This window comes from Scyliorhinus canicula, chromosome 14, assembly GCF_902713615.1.
Source record: "Scyliorhinus canicula chromosome 14, sScyCan1.1, whole genome shotgun sequence".
Classification (NCBI taxonomy): Eukaryota; Metazoa; Chordata; class Chondrichthyes; order Carcharhiniformes; family Scyliorhinidae; genus Scyliorhinus; species Scyliorhinus canicula.
In genome coordinates, this window is record NC_052159.1 from 156842775 (window position 1) to 156868230 (window position 25456).

Below are 25456 nucleotides of genomic sequence, written 5' to 3' on the forward strand. Positions count from 1 at the left end.
CACTCCCTCAGTGCTGACCCTCTGACAGTGCAGCACTCCCTCAATTCTGACCCTCCAACAGTGCAGCACTCCCTCAGTACTGACCCTCCAACATTGCGGCACTCCCTCAGTACTGACTCTCTGACAGTGCGGCACTCCCTCAGTACTGACCCTCTGACAGTGCAGCACTCCCTCAGTACTGACCCTCTGACAGTGCAGCACTCCCTCAGTACTGACCCTCTGACAGTGCAGCACTCCCTCAGTACTGACCCTCTGACAGTGAGGCACTCCCTCAGTACTGACCCTCTGACAGTGCAGCACTCCCTCAGTACTGACCCTCTGACAGTGCGGCACTCCCTCAGTACTGACCCTCTGACAGTGCAGTGCTCCCTCGGTACTGACCCTCTGACAGTGCAGCGCTCCCTCAGTACTGACCCTCCAACAGTGCAGCACTCCCTCAGTACTGACCCTCTGACAGTGCGGCACTCCCTCAGTACTGACCCTCTGACAGTGCAGCACTCCCTCAGTACTGACCCTCTGACAGTGCAGCATTCCCTCAGTACTGACCCTCCAACAGTGCAGTGCTCCTTCAGTACTGACCCTCCAGCAGTGCACTGCTGCCTCAGTACTGCCCCTCCAACAGTGCGGCACTCCCTCAGTACTGACGCTCTGACAGTGCGGCACTCCCTCAGTACTGAGCCTCTGACAGTGCAGCACTCTCTCAGTACTGACGCTCTGACAGTGCGGCAGTCCCCCAGTACTGACCCTCTGACAGTGCAGTACTCCCTCAGTACTGACCCTCTGACAGTGCAGCACTCCCTCAGTACTGACCCTCTGACAGTGCGGCAGTCCCTCAGTACTGACCCTCTGACAGTGCGGCACTCCCTCAGTACTGACCCTCTGACAGTGCGGCACTCCCTCAGTACTGACCCTCTGACAGTGCAGCACTCCTTCAGTACTGCCCCTCCAACAGTGCACTGCTCCCTCAGTACTGACCCTCTGACAGTGCGGCACTCCCTCAGTACTGACCCTCTGGCAGTGCAGCACTCCCTCAGTACTGACCCTCTCACAGTGCAGCACTCCCTCAGTACTGACCCTCTGACAGTGCAGCACTCCCTCAGTACTGACCCTCTGACAGTGCAGCACTCCCTCAGTACTGACCCTCTGACAGTGCAGCACTCCCTCAGTACTGACCCTCTGACAGTGAGGCACTCCCTCAGTACTGACCCTCTGACAGTGCAGCACTCCCTCAGTACTGACCCTCTGACAGTGCGGCACTCCCTCAGTACTGACCCTCTGACAGTGCAGTGCTCCCTCAGTACTGACCCTCTGACAGTGCAGCGCTCCCTCAGTACTGACCCTCCAACAGTGCAGCACTCCCTCAGTACTGACCCTCTGACAGTGCGGCACTCCCTCAGTACTGACCCTCTGACAGTGCAGCACTCCCTCAGTACTGACCCTCTGACAGTGCAGCATTCCCTCAGTACTGACCCTCCAACAGTGCAGTGCTCCTTCAGTACTGACCCTCCAGCAGTGCACTGCTGCCTCAGTACTGCCCCTCCAACAGTGCGGCACTCCCTCAGTACTGACGCTCTGACAGTGCGGCACTCCCTCAGTACTGAGCCTCTGACAGTGCAGCACTCTCTCAGTACTGACGCTCTGACAGTGCGGCAGTCCCTCAGTACTGACCCTCTGACAGTGCAGTACTCCCTCAGTACTGACCCTCTGACAGTGCAGCACTCCCTCAGTACTGACCCTCTGACAGTGCGGCAGTCCCTCAGTACTGACCCTCTGACAGTGCAGCACTCCTTCAGTACTGCCCCTCCAACAGTGCACTGCTCCCTCAGTACTGACCCTCTGACAGTGCGGCACTCCCTCAGTACTGACCCTCTGGCAGTGCAGCACTCCCTCAGTACTGACCCTCTCACAGTGCAGCACTCCCTCAGTACTGACCCTCTGACAGTGCAGCACTCCCTCAGTACTGACCCTCTGACAGTGCAGTGCTCCTTCAGTACTGACCCTCTGACAGTGCAGCACTCCCTCAATACCGACCCGCTGACAGTGCAGCACTCCCTCAGTGCTGACCCTCTGACAGTGCAGCTCTCCCTCAGTACTGACCCTCTGACAGTGCGGCACTCCCTCAGTACTGACCCTCTGACCGTGCAGCACTCCCTCAGTACTGACCCTCTGACAGTGCGGCACTCCCTCAGTACTGACCCTCTGACAGCGCGGCACTCCCTCAGTACTGACCCTCTGACAGTGCAGCAGTCCCTCAGTACTGACCCTCTGACAGTGCAGCACTCCCTCAGTACTGACCCTCTGACAGTGCAGCACTCCCTCAGTACTGACCCTCTGACAGTGCTGCACTCCCTCAGTACTGACCCTCTGACAGTGCAGCACTCCCTCAGTACTGACCCTCTGACAGTGCGGCACTCCCTCAGTGCTGACCCTCTGACAGTGCAGCACTCCCTCAATTCTGACCCTCCAACAGTGCAGCACTCCCTCAGTACTGACCCTCCAACATTGCGGCACTCCCTCAGTACTGACTCTCTGACAGTGCAGCACTCCCTCGGTATTGACCCTCTGACAGTGCAGCGCTCCCTCAGTACTGACCCTCCAACAGTGGAGCACTCCCTCAGTACTGACCCTCTGACTGTGCAGTGCTCCCTCGGTACTGACCCTCCAACAGTGCAGCACTCCCTCCGTACTGACCCTCTGACAGTGCAGCACTCCCTCTGTACTGACCCTCCAACAGTGCAGTGCTCCCTCAGTACTGACCCTCTGACAGAGCAGCATTCCCTCAGTACTGACCCTCCAACAGTGCAGTGCTCCCTCAGTACTGACCCTCTGACAGTGCAGCGCTCCCTCAGTACTGACCCTCTGACAGTGCAGCACTCCCTCAGTACTGACCCTCCAACAGTGCAGCATTCCCTCAGTACTGACCCTCCAACAGTGCAGTGCTCCCTCAGTACTGACCCTCTGACAGTGCTGCATTCCCTCAGTACTGACCCTCTGACAGTGCGGCACTCCCTCAGTACTGACCCTCTGACAGTGCTGCACTCCCTCAGTACTGACCCTCCCACAGTGCGGCACTCCCTCAGTACTGACCCTCTGACAGTGCGGCACTCCCTCAGTACTGACCCTCTGACAGTGCAGCACTCCCTCAGTACTGACCCTCTGACAGTGCGGCACTCCCTCAGTACTGACCCTCTGACAGTGCAGCACTCCCTCAGTACTGACCCTCTGACAGTGCGGCACTCCCTCAGTACTGACCCTCTGACAGTGCAGCACTCCCTCAGTACTGACCCTCTGACAGTGCGGCATTCCCTCAGTACTGGCCCACTAACATTGGGGGGGGGGTCGGAAAACCCCACCCGCCTCGTGGGAGCTTGCTGTGCCCAAATTGGCTGCTCCATTTCTGACAATAGTGGTTCGGATGTAACTGTATTTTATTGGCTGTGCAGTGCTGTTGGACCACCCAAGGTTGTGATGAGTGCTATGGAATTGCATCTCTTTCTTTCTGAGTGGGGGGATTTTATGGAGCAATGGAGGGTTTAAGCACCGGTTTCACAGGAGATCGAGAAAATGTAAATGCTTCGTAAAAAGAATGCAAGTCACTTGCATACAAATTTTCTCGATCCTGCCACTTTGCGGATGTATATTCCAGGATTATTCAGTCCCCATAATCAGCTGGAAGCTGCCTAAAATATATTTCAAAATGCCGCCACGGGTGGCAACAGGAGTAATTTGAAAGCTCTCTCCCAAGTTATTTTCGAACCGGAGGTATTGCACCATTTTCTGTCACCTCCGTTCATTCACAAACTCTCGGACCTTGACCAACAAAACAAATAGCTGGTTCCCGAAATGTCATCCTTCTCTGCAGTTACACTTCTTGGCTGAATCCTCGGGTCTTGAGTGGTGAGACATTCTGAGAATCCTTCGTGATTAAGAGGGAACGCAAATGATCTTCAAACAAAAAATGGAAAGTAGGTAGGAGCATGGTTCAAAATGCTGCGTCCAATGATGTGGAATTTCCATGCTGCACTTCTGTAGTAAATTTATTTAATTTTAGAACCATGTCAGAGTGAGGAGATGTTTGACATTCTAATTGGTCAAAGAAAGATTTCTGTCCATTTTAATGATGCCGCAATCAAATCTACATCAAAGCACAAGGACCTCCGGAAGAGCAAACAGCCATTTTGCAAAAAGTTAATCATGGATGTGAGCATTTGTTGCCCATCCCTAATTGCCCTTGAGAAGGTGATGGTGAGCTGCCTTCTTGAACCACTGCAGTCAATGTAGGTACACCCACAGTGCTGTTAGGGAGGGAGTTCCAGGATCTTGACCCAGCGACAGTGAAGGAACGGCGGGCGATATATTTCCCAGTCAGGATGGTGAGTGGCTTGGAGGGGAACCTCCAGGTGGCGTGTTCCCAGGTATCTGCTGCTCTTGTCCTTCTAGGCAGTCGAGGTCAATAGTGAATTAATGAATTCAGCTACCCTGGTGTTTCTGCAACTTTTGGTTTCCGACATTTGCTACAGAATTCCTTTAAATGCCCTTCAGTCACAGTTACAATTATATTTTAAATGGATGAATCTCCAGATCACTTTGAAATGGTGCGAATATATTTTAGATTAATGATATTACTGAAGGGAATAAAATTGGATATCGGAATTTTTTTAAAAAACGAATAAATCCTGAAAAGTACAGTGGGCCACTCACAAAATCATAGATTGGTTACGGTCCAGATGTGGCCCACTTTCTGTAAGAGCTACTCAGCTAGTCCCACTCTTCTGCCTTTCTCCTGTAGCCCTGCAAATTTCTATCTACAGGTCATGGTCCAATTCCCTTTTGAAAGCCATGACCTGGTACACTCTCAGGCGGCACATGACCACTCGCTGCCAGAAAGGTTTCCTCTCACTGTTCTGCTACTTCTTTTGCCAATCACCGTAAATCTGTGTCCACTAGTTCTTGCCCCTTGCGCCAATGGGAACAGTGTCTCTCTCTATCTACTCCATCCAGACCCCTCATGATTTTGGACATCTCTATCAATCACCCCTCCCCTTCTCCAACCATTCCCAACTTCTCTAATCTATTCACATGCCTGGAACAATTCTGCTGAATCTTTCCTGCACCCTCTCAAATGCCTCCACGTCCGTCGCAACGTGGAGTGCCCAGAATTGGGCACAATACCGCAGCTCAGACTGAACCAGTTGGGTTGGAGTTTACAGCCCCACTCACTGGCAGGATCTTCCAGCCCCTTCCGAGCGGGATTTGAATGGGAAATCCTGCCGCAGTGGGACTGGGAGGTCTCAGTGAGAGTTTTAGAAAGGTATCTGTAATCTCTGCCCCTATTTATAAAACCCAGGATGCCAGAGGCCTTTTAACCACTTTCTCAAGCTAACCTGCCCTGGCACCTTTATCAATGAAGTACAAATACCCGCCAGGTACCTCTAATCCCAAACACCTGCTGGAATTTTTACCCTTTATCTTCCATTGTCTCTCATCGTTCTTTAGACCAAAATGTATCACCTCACACTTGTCGGCATTAAGTTCTATCTGCCTTTTGTGTCCACCCATTCCACCAGCCTTTCCATGTCCTCTTGACAATTTCGGACGCCCCCCCCCCCCCCCCCCCCCCCCCCCCCGGGACGGCAGCGGGATTCACCGTCCCGGCAGCCGGCCAATGGGAACCCCCACGCCGTTGGGAAAACCGCGGGCGTCAGTGCGCTGCCGACGAAACGGAGGATCCGCCGACGGAGAATCCAACCCTTTAGCTTTCCTCCTCACAGTTCACAATGCGTCCGAGATTTGTATCATCTCCAACCCTTGAACCTGTGCTCTGGACAATCCAGATCCTTAGCAGGAAAGGCAGTGGTCCCGGCCTCGACCCCTCGGGAACCTCACTGTACACCTTCTTCCGGTGAGAAAAACAACTGCTCACCGCTATTTTCTATTCTGTGTCACTCAGGTAACCTTACATCAGTGCAGCTATTGTCCCGTTTGTTTCATGGGCATTCATTTTGCTGCTGTGCTGGTGGCTTAATTGCAGCATTCAAAAGGGAATAGAAGTGTTATTTGGAGAGGAAGGAGGTGCAGGGTTATGGGGCGAAGGCAGGAAAAAGGCAATCAGTGAATTGCTCATTCAGAGAGTCAGTGCAGACACTGTGACCTGTACAGACTCCTCCTACGCTGTAACAATTCAGTGTTTCAGTGTGCAGGTTCACCAAAGGTCCTTTGGATGTCCAACCATACTAACTTCATCCACCCTCCCTGCAACCTCAACAAAAAGCTCAATCTAGTTAATTCATAATAATCGCTTATTGTCACAAGTAGGCTTCAATGAAGTTACTGTGAAAAGCCCCTAGTCGCCATTCTGGTGCCTGTTTGGGGGGGCCGGTGTAGGAATTGAACCCTACAACGCTGCTGCCTTGTTCTGCATTGCAAGACAGCTGTTTAGCCCACTGTGCTAAAGCAGCCCCCTGGTTTCGTGAAATATGATTTTACCGTAACAAATCGGTGCTGGATTTCCTTAACTAATCTACTTTTCTCTAAATGACTGGCTTGTCGTTTCTCAAAGTCTTCCAAACACTGAGGTTAAATTGAGGTTAAGCTGCTGGTCGCTGGGCTCACCTTAACACCCTTTGACCAAGGATGTAACATTGGCAATTCTCTAGTCCTCTCGCACCATCCCTGTACAGGGGGATTGGAAAGTGATGGTCAATACTTCTTATATCCCTCCCTTCCTTCTGTCAGTACTCTCAGATGCATTTCATCTGCATCCTGGTGCCTTATCAATTTTATGCACAGGAAGCCTTTCCATTGCCTCCTCCTCATCAATTTTTAGTCTCCCCAATCTCTCAGCTACCTCGTTTTTCACTATGACTTCAATCAGTAATTGAAGTACGAACGTGAGAAGCTTTCTGGTACGATTCTTCCCAGACACTGATCAAACTGCTTAACGTATCCAGCATTTTCTAATTTTATTTAACATTCTTAGAATCATAGGATCCCCACAGTGCAGAAGGAGTCCATTTGTCCCATCAAGGTCTGCACCTGCTCTCTGAAAGAGCACCGTACTCAGGCCCACACCTGGGCCCCATCGCCGTAACCCAAACTTTTGGACACTAAGGGGCAACTTAACATGGCCAATCCACCTAACCTGCACATCTTTGGACTGTGGGAGGGAACTGGAGGAAACCCACGCAGACACGAGGAGAGCATGCAAACTCCACGCAGTCACCTGAGGCTGGAATTGAACCAGGGTCCCCAGTGCTGTGAGGCAGCAGTGCTAACCACTGCGCCACCGTGCCTCTCGTTCTTCATGATATTAATGTACAATAATTAATCATCAGGGAGTTATAGATTTCTTAAAATGTTAAATTGTAATCTGGAGCTCCGTAATGAAGGAAAAATAAATACTGTCTGAATAATATGATGTATAGGCTGATGTAAAGATTCTGTCCCTCGATTTGACGATGATGTCTATTCAGGGTCATGAGTTCTGCCACTGGATCTTCATGTGATTGAACAGGCTGATTCTCGACTCACAGATCATAGAATTTACAGTGCAGAAGGAGGCCATTCGGCCCTTTGAGTCTGCACCGGCCCTTGGAAAGATCTTGGGCTTGTGGGGCGGGGGTCTCATGAGGTAGTGGGATCTGGAATGCAGGATGTAGAACATAGAACATAGAACAGTACAGCACAGAACAGGCCCTTCGGCCCTCGATGTTGTGCCGAGCCATGATCACCCTACTCAAACCCACGTATCCACCCCACACCCCCAACAACCCCCCCACCCCCCTTAACCCCACCTTTTAGGACACTACGGGCAATTTAGCATGGCCAATCCACCTAACCCGCACATCTTTGGATGTGCTTCCTGTTCTTTCCTTCTCTGCCAATGCTCTGCCTCATCCCTAAAACGTTGTGGCTCAAAATGTCTAGGGCAGCACGGTAGCATTGTGGTTAGCACAATTGCTTCACAGCTCCAGGGTCCCAGCTTCGATTCCCCGTTTGAGTCACTGACTGTGCGGAGTCTGCACATCCTCCCCGTGACTGCGTGGCTTTCCTCCGGCTGCTCCGGTTTCCTCGCACAGTCCAAAGATGTGCAGGTTAGGTGGATTGGCAATGCTAAATTGCCCTTAGTGTTGGGTGGGGTTACAGGGTTATGGGGATAAGGTGGAGGTGTTGACCTTGGGTAGGGTGCTCTTTCCAAGAGCCGGTGCAGACTCGATGGGCTGAATGGCCTCCTTCTGCACTGTAAATTCTCTGAAAATGTGATGCACCTCGGTGGGCAAGTTGCTGCCATTCTGAATGATTGGTAGCAAGTCCCTCCTGGTCATTAAGACCCATACTGCCAGACTTCAAGAAGAGCTTCAGCGTGTCTTTGAAGCGTTTTCTCTGTCCTCTGGAACACCAGCCATTTGAGAGTTGAGAAAACAGATGGTTAAGAGACAATGAAAGATCGAACCTGCAATTATTAGAATCAGCGTTCCGTATTCCTGTGTGTAATTGTACAACCTCTGCTCTTTTAACGCAGGGAACGGTGTCTGTAATTGTGGAATCTGTGACTGCTTTGATGAATGGATTGGGAACGCTTGCGAAATCTGGATCGGATTGGAAAGCTACTGAGGGTTGCACTGGACCAGGAACGATTCCTGAATGCAGTTTTGTGTTCTCCTGCGTGGCTGAGGATATTACCAGAAGCAGCCCGCGAAACGGACAGGACTCACAAATAAACACTTTCACTTGCTACCGTATCCATGCTAGTTTTGCTACTTGGCTTGCACCTCAGGATTACTTAATCGCCAACGTACCAATATAAATGGCAAAATGACCTTTAGTGACAAACACACTGGGGTTAGTAGCATGGGCGTCCGGCAGCCATGCCACTGTGATGCCTTTTGTTGGGGCTAGCTTCGATAACTAATAACCCACAGAATATGCCAGCACACTGATTTCCTTGTATGCCAAGCAAATGCTTAGGAATTGAGATTGCAACTGTATACTTTTGGCTGTTAGCAAGTGTGTAGCTCATTATGAAGAGATACTGTTGGCAGTAAATCTGCAAATGACCAATCGTTGTGACGGATCTGGAAATGACTGTTGCAATAAATATCGACTGGCACAGACGCTGCCTGTTCTGACAGTCATTCAATAAGTGATTTAAGCAACTTTTACAGCTTCCTCGCGTCGCTTATTCTTAACCGTGCTTTTACAAAGACCTACGTATAGTTGGAATAAAAATAATGCCATTTTTAAGCAATCTGTCTGACTGTTCACTGTGTACAAGTTCAGTGTTTTTAATAATTTCTCCATTAGAAAAATAATGAAAACAAATCATAAAAATGATAAATGCCACAGGACAGCATGGTGGCATTGTGGTTAGCGCTGCTGCCTCAGTGTCAGGGACCTGGGTCGGCACGGTGGTACAGTGGTTAGCACTGCTGCCGCACAGCACCAAGGACCCAGGTTCAATCCCGGCTCTGGGTCACTGTCTGTGTGGAGTCTGCACGTTCTCCCCCGTGCCTGCGTGGGTTTCCTCCGGGTGCTCCGGTTTCCTCCCACACTCCAAAGATGTGCAGCTAAGGTGGTGCTATTGGCTTATGGGGATTGGGCAAGGTAGTGGGCCTAGGTAGGGTGCTCTTTCAGATGGTCGGTGCAGACTTGATGGGCCGAGTGGCCTCCTTCTGCACTGTAAGAATTATACCGTTCTATGGAATTCAGAAGAAACTTATTTATTGGCGAGAATGTGGATCTCACTCCCACAGGGAGTGGTTGAGATGAATGGTAGAGATTATTTTTCTTCTTTTATGGGATGTGGGCATTGCTGGATGGGCCAGCATTTATTGCCCTTCCCTAATCGCCCTTGAACTAAGAGGCTTGCTCAGCCATTTCAGAGGGCAGTTACGAGTCAACCACATTGCTGTGGGTCTGGAGTCACATGTAGACCAGACCTGGTAAGGACGGCAGATTACCTTCATTAAAGGACATTTGTGAACCAGATGGGTTTTTATAATAATCGATGATAGTTTCATGGTCACCATTACTGAGACTAGCTTTATATGTTTCAGATATATTAATTAATTGGTTTCAAACTCCAGAAATTGCCATGGTGGAATTTGAACCTCTGTCCTCAGCATTAAACCTGGGGCTCTGGATTACTAATCACCACAACACCATTATCCCCCAATGATACATTTAAAGGGAAACTGGATAAACACACGAGGGAAAGAGGGTTGGAAGGATATGTTGTTTATTATTGGGTGGAGTTGAAGAGGAGTTGGAGGAGACTTGTGCTCAGCGTCTAAACCAGCATGGACTAGATGGGCAGAATGGCCTGTTTCTGTGCTGTGTTTTGCTCATGTTCATTCAGTGCTAGCACATCAAGAGTAGGATTCCTGCTGTAAACATGTCCTGCAGACTAAAACAGCTCTGTCGCAGGAAAATGCACCAGGTGCTATAGGATTGCCAACGCTGTTTGGGCATACCCCTGGATATTTGATCACATGATAACCTCTAACCACGCCCCTGCTCTCCCCCGCCATTGGTTGATAGACATGTTCATCCTTCCGTTCTTGTGTGTCCCGCCTTTCTTCACTAATCAGATAATGAATAGAGCCCTCTTCAGCCAATCGGTTGATCCTTTGCTAACACCCAAACAGCTTTCATTCCCTCATCTTCAATATTTTTGTTACAAGAATTTTAAAAAATCTTCAAGGCTATAGAAAATAGGAGCAAGAGCAAGCCCTTCGGCCCCTCCAGCCTGCTCTGCCGTTCAGCTCAGGGACTGCAGCGGTTCAAGAAGGCAGCTCACCACCACCTTCTGAAGGGCAACTAGGGATGGGTTGTCGACCATAACTCGAACTCAGCCTTGAATACATTCGATGACCTACAGCCTACACTGCTCCTGGGGAAGGGAATTTCAGACTAACTGCCCCCCGGGAAAGCTCTTATTCTGAAACTTGCATCCCTGGTTCTAGATAACCCCACGAGGGGAAAATGCCCTCCCACCATCTCCCCTGTCAAGCCCCCTCAGAATCTTACCTGTCTCAATCACAGCACCTCTCGTTTGTTTCAACTCCTCCATCTGAAAGAAAATGACACAACTAGGCAACTAATTCTGAGCTCCTGATGAAAGTTCATCGCCCCGAAACATTAACCCTGTATTCACACCCCAGATGCTGCCAGACCTGATGAGCATTTCCAGCATTTCCTGTGTCTATTTCACAGTTTAATTTGTTGATTTATTTGCCCTTACAAGTTCCCCCCCCCCCCCCTCCCCCCCAAGGTTTTGTCGGCAGCCATGTTCAGGGAGGTTAATCGTCCACTCCTGGAGACACCAGGGCAGCTGGGAGGAACATGAAGGATTGTGGGGGCGCAACCATGTCAGCTTCCGGTCAGGTCAAGGAATTTCCAGGCCTAATCACCAAGGGAAATTGCTGATTCATCTCTTCTGCACACCTGCTGTTATGTCAGGTTTTTGCTCTATTTCCCGCACCAACACCGTTCCCCCCCACCCCCCCCTCCCCACATACACACACACACACACACACACACAAATGAAAAACAACCTGCGTCACAGGTCAGCTACTACCTGTAAAAGGTGCTGTCCTGTCTTCCCGGCTGAAGTCTATTCATTCAGAGGGACGTGTCATAATATACACACAGGTATATGATGGCGCACAGACAGGCAGTGATTGACACACAGGATGGCCAATGAACACACAGAACACAGCAGCCAATCACCAGACAGGACACAACCACTATAAAGCCAGAGGGCACTAGTTTTCCCGCTCTCTCGGGACCCAGCGTCTGAGACAGTCAGAGCCCGTGAGCAACAACTAAAACATACACCATGTGGTAGTAAGATAGTCTGGTCAGGTTAGCCTCAGGTCTCCAGTCAACTCAGCATATAGTCAATCCACAGTTTAAGTATGTATGATAGTTCAGAGTTCAATAAAATTCTTCAAGTGTTGGAAGCCTGTCTCTCTCACTACTGCAGTAAATGCAGTCCTCGCAGACCCAGCTTACCCAACACATCATGGTACCAGGAGTGGGGTCATGCTCGGGTTTGATGGACCTACCTTGAGATAATCTGCCTTTAACCAGCGATCAGCCATCCGGTAACATGGACAGCGTCCGCCCACCCCCGCCGCTCCGCATCGTCGGCAATCTCGGTGCCAACTGTAAGATTTTCAAGCAGAAGTTCCAGCTAGATCTTGAAGCCACCGACCTCGAAGTCGCACCGGATGCCAGAAAGATTCCTCTCTTCCTCTCTACAGCCGGGGACCACGCTATCCACATCTTCAACTCCTTCACCTTTGCTGAAGGTGAGGACAAGACAAAGTTTAAAACAGCCCTGCTGAAGTTCAACAGCCACTGTCACATCGAAGTCTATGAGAGCTTTGAACACTGTGTGTTCCAGCAGAGGCTTCAGGGTAAGGATGAACCTTTTCAGTCCTTTTTAACCCATCTCCGCATCCTCACGCAGTCCTGCAACTACGGCTCCACTTCCGATTCCATGATCCGGGACCAGATCGTTTTCGGGTTCCACTCCGATCCCCTTCGCCAGCAGCTCCTTAAAGTTAAGCAGCTCACCCTTACCATCGCCATGGAGACCTGCGTCCTACATGAGCACGCTAATAACCGGTACTCCCATATCAAGGTGACAGAGACGGCGCGGCAAGGCCCCCACGATGCGGAGCGGGTGGAGGCTGTCAAATAGCTCCAGGGCCTGAGTCTGGATGAGGGCGGCCATTTCGCGCGCTTTTCCCGGGCTCCTGCGCATGCGCGCCACGACCAAGGGGACGGCGAGGCCGACGACCGACTGTGCAGCTGCGCACATTGTTTGACCGCACTGCACATGCGCGGTGGTGCACGGAGCGTCCTAGCATCGGCGCCATGACGTGCAACAACTGTGGCTCCGCCCATTTAAAGCGGCAATGTCCCGCGAAATCTCGACGCTGTCTCCAGTGTGGCAAGCTTGGCCACTACGCAGCCCTGTGCAGATCTGCTCCACTGCCCAACACACAGCGATCCCAGCCGCAGCGCAGGAACATCCGGTCAGTACAGCCACCCGTTACAGACTCCGACATGATTCCAGATCCCGACACGAGGACCTCACATCCCTATTCCGGATGGGCATCATCACCAAGCATACGCTGCCTTCAGCAAAGATGGTTAAACAACTCCCAGTGATGAGCATCGATCTGGACGACGAGTGGTGTGCCACCCTTACGGTCAACAAGGCTCGCATACGCTTCAGGCTGGACACTAATGCTTCAAAGAACCCCATTTCAAAGTCTGACCTTGACACCATCCGCGTCAGACCAAGCATTCTTCCACCGGCCTGCCAGCTCCTCGCCTACAATGGCAATGCCATTATTGCCAGCGGCTCATGCCAGCTTGCGGTATCCCATCGTTCTTTAAAAGCCACCCTGCATTTTGAAATTGTGGGGTCCAACAAAGCTTCCTTGCTCGGTGCTCAGGCCTGCAAACTCCTGAATCTCGTACAGCGGGTTCACACCATGTCACCCGCTGAGGCATCAGCCTTGCCTGATGTCAACTTCCAAACCCAATTAAATTACATCATAGCACGATACCACAGCGTCTTCGAAGGTATGGGCACACTCCCTTACCGATACAAGATACTCCTGAAACTGAATGCCACACCTGTGGTCCACGCACCGTGTCGGGTGCCGGTGCCCCTTAAGGACCGCCTCAAGCAGCAGCTGCAAGGCCTCCAGGACCAGGGCATCATTTCTAAGGTCACGGAACCCACGGACTGGGTCAGCTCCATGGTTTGTGTCAAAAAACCGTCAGGGCAACTTCGCATTTGTATCGACCCCAAAGATTTGAACCGTAACATCATGAGGGAACACTACCCTATCCCTAAACGAGAAGAGCTAACCAGCGAGATGGCTCATGCCAAGTTTTTCACGAAGCTGGAAGCCTCCAAGGGGTTTTGGCAAATACAGCTGGACGCGTCCAATCGAAAGCTGTGCACATTTAACACCCCGTTCGTTGGCTACTGTTACAACCGGATGCCCTTTGGCATCATCTCCACCTCGGAGGTGTTCCACCGAATAATGGAGCAAATGATGGAGGGCATCGAGGGGGTGCGGGTGTACGTCGATGACATAATTGTCTGGTCACAACTCCTCAGGAGCACATCGATCGCCTCAAGCGAGTGTTCCACAGGATCCACGAGCATGGCCTCCAACTCAACAGAGCCTAATTTTCGTTCGGTCAATCAGAAATCAAGTTCCTTGGCGACCATATTTTGCAGTTCGGTGTGCAGCCAGATGCAGACAAGGTGTTGGCGATCAATGCCATGAAGACCCCGGAGGACAAGAAGGCAGTCCTCCGCTTCCTCGGGATGGTCAACTTCCTTGGGAAGTTTATCCCCAACCTTGCATCTCACACCACAGCTCTCCGCAATCTTGTTAAAAAAACTACGGACTTCCAGTGGCTCCCCGCTCACTCTCTAGATCCATCACCACGCCGTGTGAGCAGTCGGACTTTGTCTGTCAGATTGACGCTCAGGTGAAGTTTTGTGCCTCCAACTTTCCGGCCACTGATGAAATGGTCGTGCAAATTCGTCAGGAGATGGACAGGGATCCTTTACTCCAGCGGGTCATGCGACATCGCACGGATGGTTGGCAAAAGGGGCAGTGCCCCCAGTTTCATAATGTAAAGGACGATCTAGCGGTAGTGGATGGCATACTAATGCAGCTGGAGAGGATAGTAATCCCACAGAGCACGCGAGAGCTTGTCCTCGGACAAATCCACGAGGGTCACCTGGGGGTCGAAAAGTGTCACTGTCGAGCCCGAGAGGCAGTATATTGGCCAGGCATCAGCCAAGATATCGCCAATACGGTCCTCAATTGCCCAACGTGTCAAAGGTTCCACCCGGCTCAGCCTAAAGAGACTCTACAGCTGCATGAAATGGTGACCTCCCCATGGTCCAAAGTTGGTGTTGACCTCTTTCATGCAAAGTGCCGAGACTATGTCCTCCTAGTGGACTACTTTTCCAACTACCCCGTGATGGTCAGACTGACTGACCTCACATCAGCAACAGTAATCAGGGAATGCAAGGAGGCTTTTGCCCGGCATGGCATTCCACTTACAGTTATGACTGATAATGGCCCTTGCTTCTTCAACCAAGAGCGGATGGATTTTGCCCAGCAGTACAATTTGACGCACGTCACTTCAAGCCCCCACTACCCCCAGTCGAATGGGAAGGCTGAAAAGGGGGTCCACATCGTTAAAAGACTGTTGTGCAAAGCTGCTGACTCGGGTTCGGATTTCAACCTGGCGCTGTTGGCCTACAGGGCAACTCCTTTGTCCGCTGGTCTATCCCCAGCCCAGCTCCTAATGAACCGCACATTACGGACGACGGTGCCGGCTATCCACATCCCGGACCTTGACAATTTTCTGGTCCTGCAGAGGATGCAACAGTCTCGGGCCCGATGCAAGTCGGTGTATGACGCCCACGCCACAGATCTCCCCGTCCTGGTCCCTGCTGACCGGGTTCGTGTTCAGCTACCTGACGGTGGCTGGTCTGCCACAGCTGTGGTGGTCAAGCAAGTGGCCCCGGGATCGTTCCTCATTCGCATGCCTGATGGCTCCTTTCTTCGGCGTAATAGGCGGGCACTGCGGCTATTTCCACGCCCGCCATCTGAACGTGATGTCCCGCCTCGCACACGGCTTCCTCAGGACGCACCCTTCCACGAGGCCACCGATCTGCCAGTTATTTTACCGACCTCTACACTGGAGGCAGTTCCGCCCGTTCAAGTGCAGGCGGCCCCTGACCCACCCTTGAGGCGGTCAACCAGAATTCGTCGCCCGCACAGAGACAGAATTTATAGACTGAATGTTGCATTACCTTGTGACCCATTTACACATCTGTACATATTGTTTTTTTTCCTAATTTGTTATCTGCCCTCTATCTGCACTAGACACCTTCCCGTGTAAATACATTAACATACTTGGTATATAGTCAGGCCCCTGTACACACCCACACTCACTATTTATTGACCTACACACATTGTTTTTTAAAGTAAAAATAAAAAGGGGGGAGATGTCAGAATATACACACAAGTATATGATGGTGCATAGACAGGCATTGATTGACACACAGGATGACCAATGAACACACAGAACACAGCAGCCAATCACCAGACAGGACACGACCACTATAAAGCCAGAGGGCACTAGTTTTCCCGCTCTCTTGGGATCCAGCCTCTGAGACAGTCCGAGCTCGTGTGCAACAACTAGAACATCCACCATGTGGTAGTCAGATAGTCTGGTCAGGTTAACCTCAGCTCTCCAGTCAAGTCAGCATAGTGTCAATCCACAGTTAAAGTATGTATGATAGTTCAATAAAATGTATGAGAGTTCAATAAAATCGAGTTGCATTTCTTCAAGTGTTGGAAGCCTGTCTCTCTCACTGCTACAGTAAACACAGTCCTCGCAGACCCAGCTTACCCAACACATCAGGACGTAGATCTTTGGAATTCTTTACCCTCGTTAATCGGCTGCTCAATAATCGTTGAGTGTGGCTGATGGATGTTTGGTTTTTAAAGGAATCAAGGGATATGGAGGTACTGTGGGAATGTGGAGCTGTGATAGAAGATCAGCCATGATCTTATTGAATTATGGGGCACGGTTGCACAGTGGTTAGCACTGTTGCCTCACAGCTCCAGGGTCCCAGGTTCGATTCCCGGCTTGGGTCACAGTCTGTGCCGAGTCTGCACGTTCTCCCCATGTCTGCATGGGTTTCCTCCGGGTGCTCCGGTTTCCTCCCACAAGTCCCGAAAGACGTGTTTGTTAGGTGAATTGGACATTCTGAATTCTCCCTCTGTGTACCCGAACAGGCGCCGGAATGTGGCGGCTAGGAGATTTTCACAGTAACTTCATTGCAGTGTTAATGTAAGCCTACTTGTGACAATAAAGATTATTTAAAAAATTAAGGCTCAAGGGGCTTAATCGCCTCCTCCTGCTGCCCACGTTCTCATGTGGCTTGAATGTTTTCTCGTTATGTATTCCCAGAGCGTCACTTTCAATCTATTTGCACATGGATGGTGGCAAAACTGTTGAGGATACATTTATTGCCCATCCCTAATTAGTTTGAGCAGGTGGCTTTCAAAGTGAACAAAGTGATGGTTTATACCTGAATGACATTTTCGACGGACTCAGAATCACACATGCCGTATCAATTACTGAACGGTGCATGCATCATAGACCATTAAGCTTAACATTCCACGGATTAATATTTTCGCCCAGCCTAACACCAAACGCCAGTCTCCCAGTGTAGATGTGTTCTTATCTGAGACTGTATCAAACCACAAGCCTGTGCGATTCCGCCAACCCCATTGCTCAGAGGCACCTAACATTAACCATGGTTCAACAGTGATTTCTGCAGCCTATCTGAGATTATGCAGACAAAGTCCCAGTCCCAAAATAATTCGGGATGTGCTCCATCCTTTAATTTACAATCCAGCGGAGTACAAATCACAAGTCCAATTCTGGGGTCATAACCCACGTAACCGAGTGGGAAAAGGTTTATAATCATTCTGACCTCACTCAGTTATGACCTGAGGCTCAACATTCAGGAATATGAAGTGAATGGTCTGGATATTGGAGCTAAAATGTGCCTGTTTGTTGCCCCATTCTCATCTTGGAACAGGGCAGAACTAACTCGTCACACTTCATTGGTGCAAAGTTTATGGGCTATAGGTGCACTGTGTCTTTATAGAAATATTTTATTCAATATGCTGTATTTGTGTACAACAAATGATAATAAACATTGAAACTGTACAATGCAGACAAACTTTTTTGCATATATGTATGTAAATTTAGTAATACATACCAACGGTTCCGGGTACATACAACCTACTACATGCAGTTCTGTTTCATCAATGCCACCTTCTTCCCATGCAACAGATGAGACAACAGACAAAATAGGAACCCAAAGCACAAAGAATTAATATTTCCTCCCCTGCAGTACTTTAAAATAAAACATGATCAGAATTAACTTGTCAAGGACAATCATTCCTTTGGATGAAAAACAAACAACCCTCACGGACAGTGTATGAGCGACATAATAAAGAAAAAAACAAGAGGAGTTAACAACCATTGACATTAACAAAAATAAATTCAGCCAAAGTTTAATTAGTCAACTGGTATGCAAGGGGCAAACCATACAGGGTTCACTGTCGAAAACTGCGTGTTGTATGTGGTCTCTGGGAACACCAGTCTCTATGAAGCTAAAATCAAAATTACTCTTACAAATAGTTTCATTTTAATCACAGCATTTAATTAGCTCAGTACAGAGACTCCGCGCTGGACGGCTGATGTGCTTAAATCTTCTTTTCTGCTCCTTTTTTTAAAAAAGAAATCAACATAAATCTTTCATTGGACAAACAATGAATTATAAATTGCTAAAAGTTATCAGATGTAACACATTAGCAGCGTAGCAGCAGCAGAGCGATATTTCCTACTCGGTAAGAATCTGCAGAAATAGTTTGTAAAATAACTCAGAAATATTAGAAAGAAGAAATACTTTTCGAACTGGTTTCAAGCCCGTTCAGAACTTTGAAACCTGCAGCTTGACCAACAATCCCTTGTAACGCAGAAACACTTTGACCATCTATAATTACAAGAAAACCTTATGAGAACACGATAAGATTGCACAATCTGGCTGAAAATAAAATGGTTAAAACATACTGAATATTACCAGACTACAGAATGGCTTTCAATTAGTACAATCCTCGAGAATTCACATTTATAAAGTCCTACTCATCAGTTTCCTAAATGAGTGTTCCTTCACTGATATAACGACACAACTCACAGTGCGGCAAAGTCATTACTTTCTGATTTTAAATTAAACTCAGTATTCACATTTCTCTCCTTTTTGTAGTATTTGCATTCTCCGTTACACTGAACTTGTTATATTTATAATAAGAGGCCATGAATCTCACGACTCCGATCTTCGTTCTGAGGCAGTGGTGTTCGTAAACATGTTCAAAAGTAATTTTCATCCAACGAATGACAGTTTAGCTCGGTGTACGGGACTTGCACTTTACCTCATATTGGTGATACTGTCATTGTATGTTTTTTTTTTCTCAAAGGTTTTGCTTTGCTTTGTAAGGATAGTTATTCCTGAATTAATTATACCTTTTTTTTGCCATTTTACTTTAGCTTGATGCCCTCTCGAGTCCCATGTTTGGGATCTATAACGTCTCAACATTCTATTCAATAATATCAGAATAAAGCACTTCTTACTTGGTAGAATTATGGTGGAAAGTATGCTGAAGAAACCTATTTTTAACGTCTGTTAAAATTACTATCGGGGAAGAGTTAAAATCTAGATGTTGTATTCGTTTTCGCTTAACGACCAATGTTCCAAGATTGCTTAGATAGATTCCTGTCTCAATCACTTCACAGAGGAATATGGGAAGTTCTAATTAGAACAATTTGAGTCTTTTTCAGCCAACTAATTTCCTCTTTCCTGGTTGGCTTATTTCGGTCGAATAAGGTTAAATATGAAACAAATCAAACTTGAAAATAAGGTGGAGCTTTTTGACATTAACTTGTGACGAGAAAAAATGCTCTCTGAAGCACTCAAAAATAACTCGATAATTCTGACAAATCAATTAATGGAAGATTAATATGACTCACGATAATCACCTCCTCTTCCATTAGGGTGCCTGGTTTTGGTATGTACTTAAAAACAAGGCAAATCACCTTTAGTCCAGCAGTTGCCGCCAACTGATGGCCTACTGCATGCTGGGCTAGAGGTACGCTGGCACATTGACCAGAATGAGCCGAATTACATGCTGAGTTTAAAGAAGAGAACAAAAAACAAATGCTTGCAAATCTCCCTCACAACCACTGAAATCCTTTTTTTAATATCCTTCACGGTGATAACGGAAGGATCTCCTCTCAGCCTTACCTCTTGTTGCTGTGGTGAGGACACACACCGGTAGCCTTGCCTACGCTCCCTAAACTAGACAGGATCAGGTCACAGCCCAGTGACGTCCTTTCCGCATCTGCGTTAACTCAGGCAAGGAGCAGACTTTCCCCTCAGTGGGCCACCTGGAGCACAGCCCCAGGTGATGAAAGTGGAACTCTAAATTTCCAACGATGCTGGTGGCAGGGAGGGAAGGAAGGGTCAGCTCTTGTACACGGGCTACCCAGATTTCCTAGAGCCCAGACACAATTTGGGAGCAGTGATTCCTGCTCACTGGACAAGGCATATGGCACCTGCCAACATGTGTGCGTGGCACAAGAAGGGAATTGTGAAGGAGCTTGGTGCTAATCAGAGCACCTTTGACTGATTCTGATTGACTCAGTTCCCATTACATTTCCACCAATCTAAAGGGCAATTCATCCGTCTCTGGGAAATCTTTTCATTCACATGTCTAGTCAATAGGCTGAGACATTAATCCCACAGTTGATGCACATTGTCACAATAGTATCTGTCGACGCTCCCCGTATCCCTGATTATTGTCAGTCGAACACTGGAGGCAACCCAGTGTTGGCGTTTTACCTTTCCCACCGTCTACTTTTTCTCAATAGCAAAAAACACACAACAGTCCCTGCAAAAGAAAAAGAGGTTAGGACAGTGCATAGAGCAGCCATGTTAGAAAACGAGAGGGGGACTTAGTCCTGAATGAGCAGAGATATACAGCGATGATCTGGGATCCCCACTGTTGTCTGCTGTGTTACAAATCGGCAGGTCTGAAACACATGACCTTTTCCGGCACTCGAAACAGAGAGACTCTTTCAGGTGTGTGTTTAGCAGGCTATGTACCAAATGCAGTTGTGAAATACGTCATTCTCATGGAGTGTCACAGTTAAGAGGAAATAGATAAAAGGCATTCCATTATCTTGGTGGGACATCCATGGTCAGAGTTCAGCTGGTTCTCCAGATGTCTTCTTGTTGTGGAAAGAGCTACACATTGAGATTTATCCACTTGCAATGAGATAGACCAAAGGGCGAATTGAACAAGGGTTCACTTGCTTCACCTGATCCACAGACATTTTAGAAGGAGATAGTCTGCCAGGGATAAATCACACAAGAGTGTAATGGGTTTAGGAATTTATGTCTTTCCCAAGATCTGGCTGGCTATGTTGACTTGTTCTTTTTCACTTGCTTCCCTCCATTCATTATTGCCGACGTACTTGTGCTTTTACTGGGAGTGGCTGCGTTTTTCGGTACAGTCTCACCAATATCGTGCAGCGATGGTTCTCGGTACATGGCAACTGCAAGTAACAGTAGAAAATGCACATGTGAAACAGTCTCCTTGGTTTTTGACAAGCTGCATTTCCAATGTTCACAACTAATTTGACACTGCCACAGCCGTTCAAAGGTTAAATTGACCCTGACGTGGAGGGGTTGGCTAAATTGGAGATCAGAACCTGCAGAGTCGAGACTTTGTTTCCTGTTTTCAGATCTTGTAATATATTTCAATGAGTGGGTTTGCCAATTACTTTTTCGGCCCTCTTTACAATGCAGATCTCATTGCTTTCACATAATTAAAGAGCAGAGGACATGTCTCCCTCATTGAAAAGCTAGAGAAGGTCATTCTCCTCTGTAATTAACAAGCTCTGCTATGAAACCCCAGTCTCAGCAATGGCACATTCCAAATTGTAACCTTTCGGTCTGTTTCAGATGGGGGGGGGGAGGGGGGGGGGGGGGTAGAGGGGTGTGGGAGTATGGAGTTGATCAGGAGGTGTGTGGGATGAGATGGGAGGTGAGAGATGGGACAGGGCGGAGGGAAAGATGGAGCGAAGGCGAGGAAGAAGGTGAGTGTGGGACTGCGGAGGCTGTCGGTGACGAGGGAGGGGAGGCTGGTGTTTTGTTCTTGTACAGGGACGATTATTGAGTCGGGGTACGAAAGAGCATCCAATTCAAGACTGGTGAAATGTATTATTGTATAACAATGTGTGGGTGGAAACTAATGCTAACAAACTGGAACTAACACAAACACATCTAAACACGACAAATTCTCCTTCAGACTCCCCCTAGGTTACAGAGTCACATGTTATTACTTGCCTGACACCTAACGGTCGGAGGCTGAACATATTTACATATACGCTTGCTTATGCATGTCACGACAGCTAGGACAGGAGGTGGTAGGTTGAGGTGGCAGCATGGGGAGGTGGGCAGATAGGTAGAGGGGTGGTGAGGCCATGGTCTGGGCAGCGGAAGAGAGACAAGGAGCAAAGTGCCAACACTGCCAAAAAAAATTCAGTTTGGAGTATAAACCCAGAATTGGAGAAATATTTGAAAAAGAAAAACCATTGTAGGGTTGTGGGGAAAGAGCAGGGTACGTGGGATTCATGGAAAAGTTATTTGAAAGAGCTGACATAGGCACGTTGGATTGAATGGCCTCCTTCCGTGTCGTATCATTCCATGGACTCGCCACCTATGAGCTGCCCTTCTCCAAATGCTCAGAATTTGGCAACAAGACAACGGATGGGACAGGAAGTTCAGGACATTGAAGGGTCTGCACACCGCACTGACTCTAGGATTGGTAACCATCCAGGATTGATCTTGGATCTGCAGGTATTGAAGACTAATCTCTCCTGAGATGAAGCGTTTGTCTTATGAGGAAAGGTTGAGCAGCTTGGGCTTAGCATCATTGGGAGTTCAGAAGATTGAGAGGTGATCTTATTGAAACAAATAAGATCCTGAGGGGACTTGACAGGGTGGATGCTGAGGGGATGTCTCCCCTTGTAGGGGGAGTCTCGAAATAGGGAGCAGTGTTTCCAAATAAAGGTTTCCATTGTGAAGACAGAGAAGAGGATCTTCTTCTCTCCGAGAATCATTAGTCTTTGGGATCCTCTCCCCCAGAGAGGAGCAGAGGCTGTGTCACTGAGTATAGCCAAGGCCCAGTTAGATAGAGTTTTGATCAACTAAAGGGAGTCAAGGGTTATGGGATAACGGGTAGGAAAGTGCAGTTAAGTCACAATCAAGTAACCATGATGGTATAATAATATGGAGGAAATAGAGAGAGGGAGAAGAGAGAGAGAGAGACAGAGAAGAGAGAGGGAGGAAAGAGGGAGGAGAGAGAGAGGGCAAAGAGAGAGAGAGAGAGAGAGAGAGAGAGGGAGAAAAGAGAGGGGGGGGGATAAGAGAGAGAGACAGAGAAGAGAGAGGGAGGGAGAGGGAGGAGAGAAAGAGAGAGGGAGAATTGAGAGAGAGAGGGAGGGAGGAGAGAGAGAAGAGAGAGGGCTAGAGGGTGAGAAGGTGAGAGGGAGAGAGGGAGAGACGACAAGAGAAAGGGCAATAGAGGGAGAGGGAGAGAGAGAGAGAGGGAGGGAGAGAGAGAGGGCGAGGTAGAGAGAGAGAGGGAGGAGAGAGAGCAGACAGGGAGACAGGGAAAGAGGGAGAGTGGGAGAAGAGAGAGAGGAAGAAGAGAGAGAGAGGGAGGAAGGCGAGAGGAGAGGGAGAGAGGGCTAGAGGGCGAGACGGTGAGAGGGAGAGAGGACAAGAGAAAGAGCAAGCGAGACAGAGAGAGAGAGAGAGAGAGACAGAGAGAGAGAGAGAGAGACAGAGACACAGAGAGAGTGAGAGAGAGAGACAGAAAGAGAGTGAGAGAGAGATGGCAGTTTGAGTGAGGTGGAAACCTCTAGTGATTAGAACTGCCAATCTCAAAATGATACACCTCCTCACGCCCCCATCCTCCCTCCCCTAGTAAGTGCTGGGGTTAGTGGGGTTCAACATGGTCTTATGGGTGTGTGAGTGAAGCACAGATAGTCCTCCCTCAGCACACTTCTGAGTCTTTCAAAGAGTTTGACCTGTGCCACGGAGGGAAGCTTCAATATAACACAAAATCCTCGTTCAACCTTTGGTTCAAAAAGAATGGTTTGACTCAGATCTTTTTCCCCGGGTAGAACACACCATTGCAAGGGGACATCAATTTAAGATAAATGGTGGCAGATACAGAGGGGATGTTAGAGGTAGGTTCTTTACCCAGAGAGTAGTGGAGGGCATGGAATGCACTGCCCGTGGAAGTAGTTGAGTCGGAAACGTTAGGGACCTTCAAGCGGCTATTGGATAGGTACATGGATTAGGGTAGAATAATGGAGTGTAGATTAACTTCTTCTTAAGGGCAGCACGGTAGCATTGTGGATAGCACAATTGCTTCACAGCTCCAGGGTCCCAAGTTCGATTTCGACTTGGGTCACTGTCTGTGTGGAGTCTGCACATCCTCCCCATGTGTGCGTGGGTTTCTTCCGGGTGCTCCGGTTTCCTCCCACAGTCCAAAGATGTGCAGATTGGGTGGATTGGCCATGAAAAATTGCCCTTAGTGTCCAAAATTCTATGATTAACCTAGGACAAAAGTTCGGCACAACATCGTGGGCCGAAGGGCCTGTTCTGTGCTGTATTTCTCTATCTATCTATCTATTCCACACCCCAGCGATGCTGACATTAAGCCTAAACTGGCTTGAGGCCCAGGTGAGGGGTGGCCAGCTCTAATTGGACACATCCCTGGAGGTTTCATCACATGACCGTCAACATCTAAATGTCCAGCTCGCACCGTTGGTCATCCATCCTGACGGTACCCAGCTTACCCATAGCCAATCGGAAGGCCAACAGGCGCCATTAAATGGATTGTGATTGTCAGGCAAACAGCCATTTTCCCATTGCCGATATCTTTATGGCTAATTAACAAAAGTGTGGCAAGAAAATGGAAAGAAAAGGCAATTGATTTTTAATACCCCGAGGTATTTTATTCTGGATTACTTTGAGCAGTCACCTGGAGACTAATGTTTAATCTCGGGAGATTCTGGGACAATCCCAGGTCGGGCTTTGCTTTCCTGGATCTGGGAAGTCGGTGCCGATGGAGACATTGGTTCAAAACCTACACCTGGAGGTGGGTTGGGTGAAAACAGAGGGCTGGGCTGGTATTCCATGGGAATGTTTCTGTGGGGCGTTCCTTCTCATCCCGGTCGGTAAAAGATTAAAATTGATTTGGTCTGTTTTCCGAAGCGGCCTTTTCAAGGACCCCTGGTCAGGCCAGTCCAGAGGGTCGGAGCACATATGAGGTATTTGTGCCTTAAAATCACAATAGGTTCCTATGTAATGAGCTGCACAACAAAAGTGACCCCCCCCCCCCCCCCCCCCCCACTTGAAACAAGGCAGGCTGTCCATCCACTTGACTAAAGGACCTTGACTGAGGTGGTGGTCACACAATGCTTGTCACGGCAATATCGAACGTCTCAGATGAAACAATTTATCCAGTGTGGGACTAATCCTCGAACTGAGAGTTTCGCCGCAGGAATGACTTTTCCCGCAGGTCCATTAACGATCTCTCAAAGGTAAAATGGTTGTTTATCTCAACCAGATTGAAGCTCTTGCTGCGAGGTGGAAAGGACGTCTCTGATAACTGGAGAGCACAACTTCTGATTTCACCAGTCAGATTAAAGAAAGTGGTTTTCAGAGGAAATCTACGTA

At 48.8% G+C, this 25456-nt stretch overlaps 2 protein-coding genes across 4 annotated transcripts in view; one reads left to right on the plus strand and one right to left on the minus strand.

The window, feature by feature from the left end:
* The window catches only part of itgbl1 (integrin, beta-like 1), a 229780-nt gene extending 220533 nt beyond the window's left edge, over window positions 1-9247 (plus strand). The window contains exon 11 of the mRNA XM_038818664.1: window positions 8522-9247. Coding sequence (XP_038674592.1) covers window positions 8522-8613 — 92 coding nt within the window. The 3' untranslated portion in view covers window positions 8614-9247. The remainder of the gene's footprint in view (window positions 1-8521) is intronic.
* Window positions 9248-17732: 8485 nt separating this feature from the next.
* Window positions 17733-25456, minus strand: part of fgf14 (fibroblast growth factor 14) — a 584869-nt gene continuing 577145 nt past the window's right edge. For all 3 annotated transcript variants that reach the window (XM_038818137.1, XM_038818136.1, XM_038818138.1), the window contains exon 5: window positions 17733-21255. In XM_038818137.1, coding sequence (XP_038674065.1) covers window positions 21119-21255 — 137 coding nt within the window. In that variant the 3' untranslated portion in view covers window positions 17733-21118. The remainder of the gene's footprint in view (window positions 21256-25456) is intronic.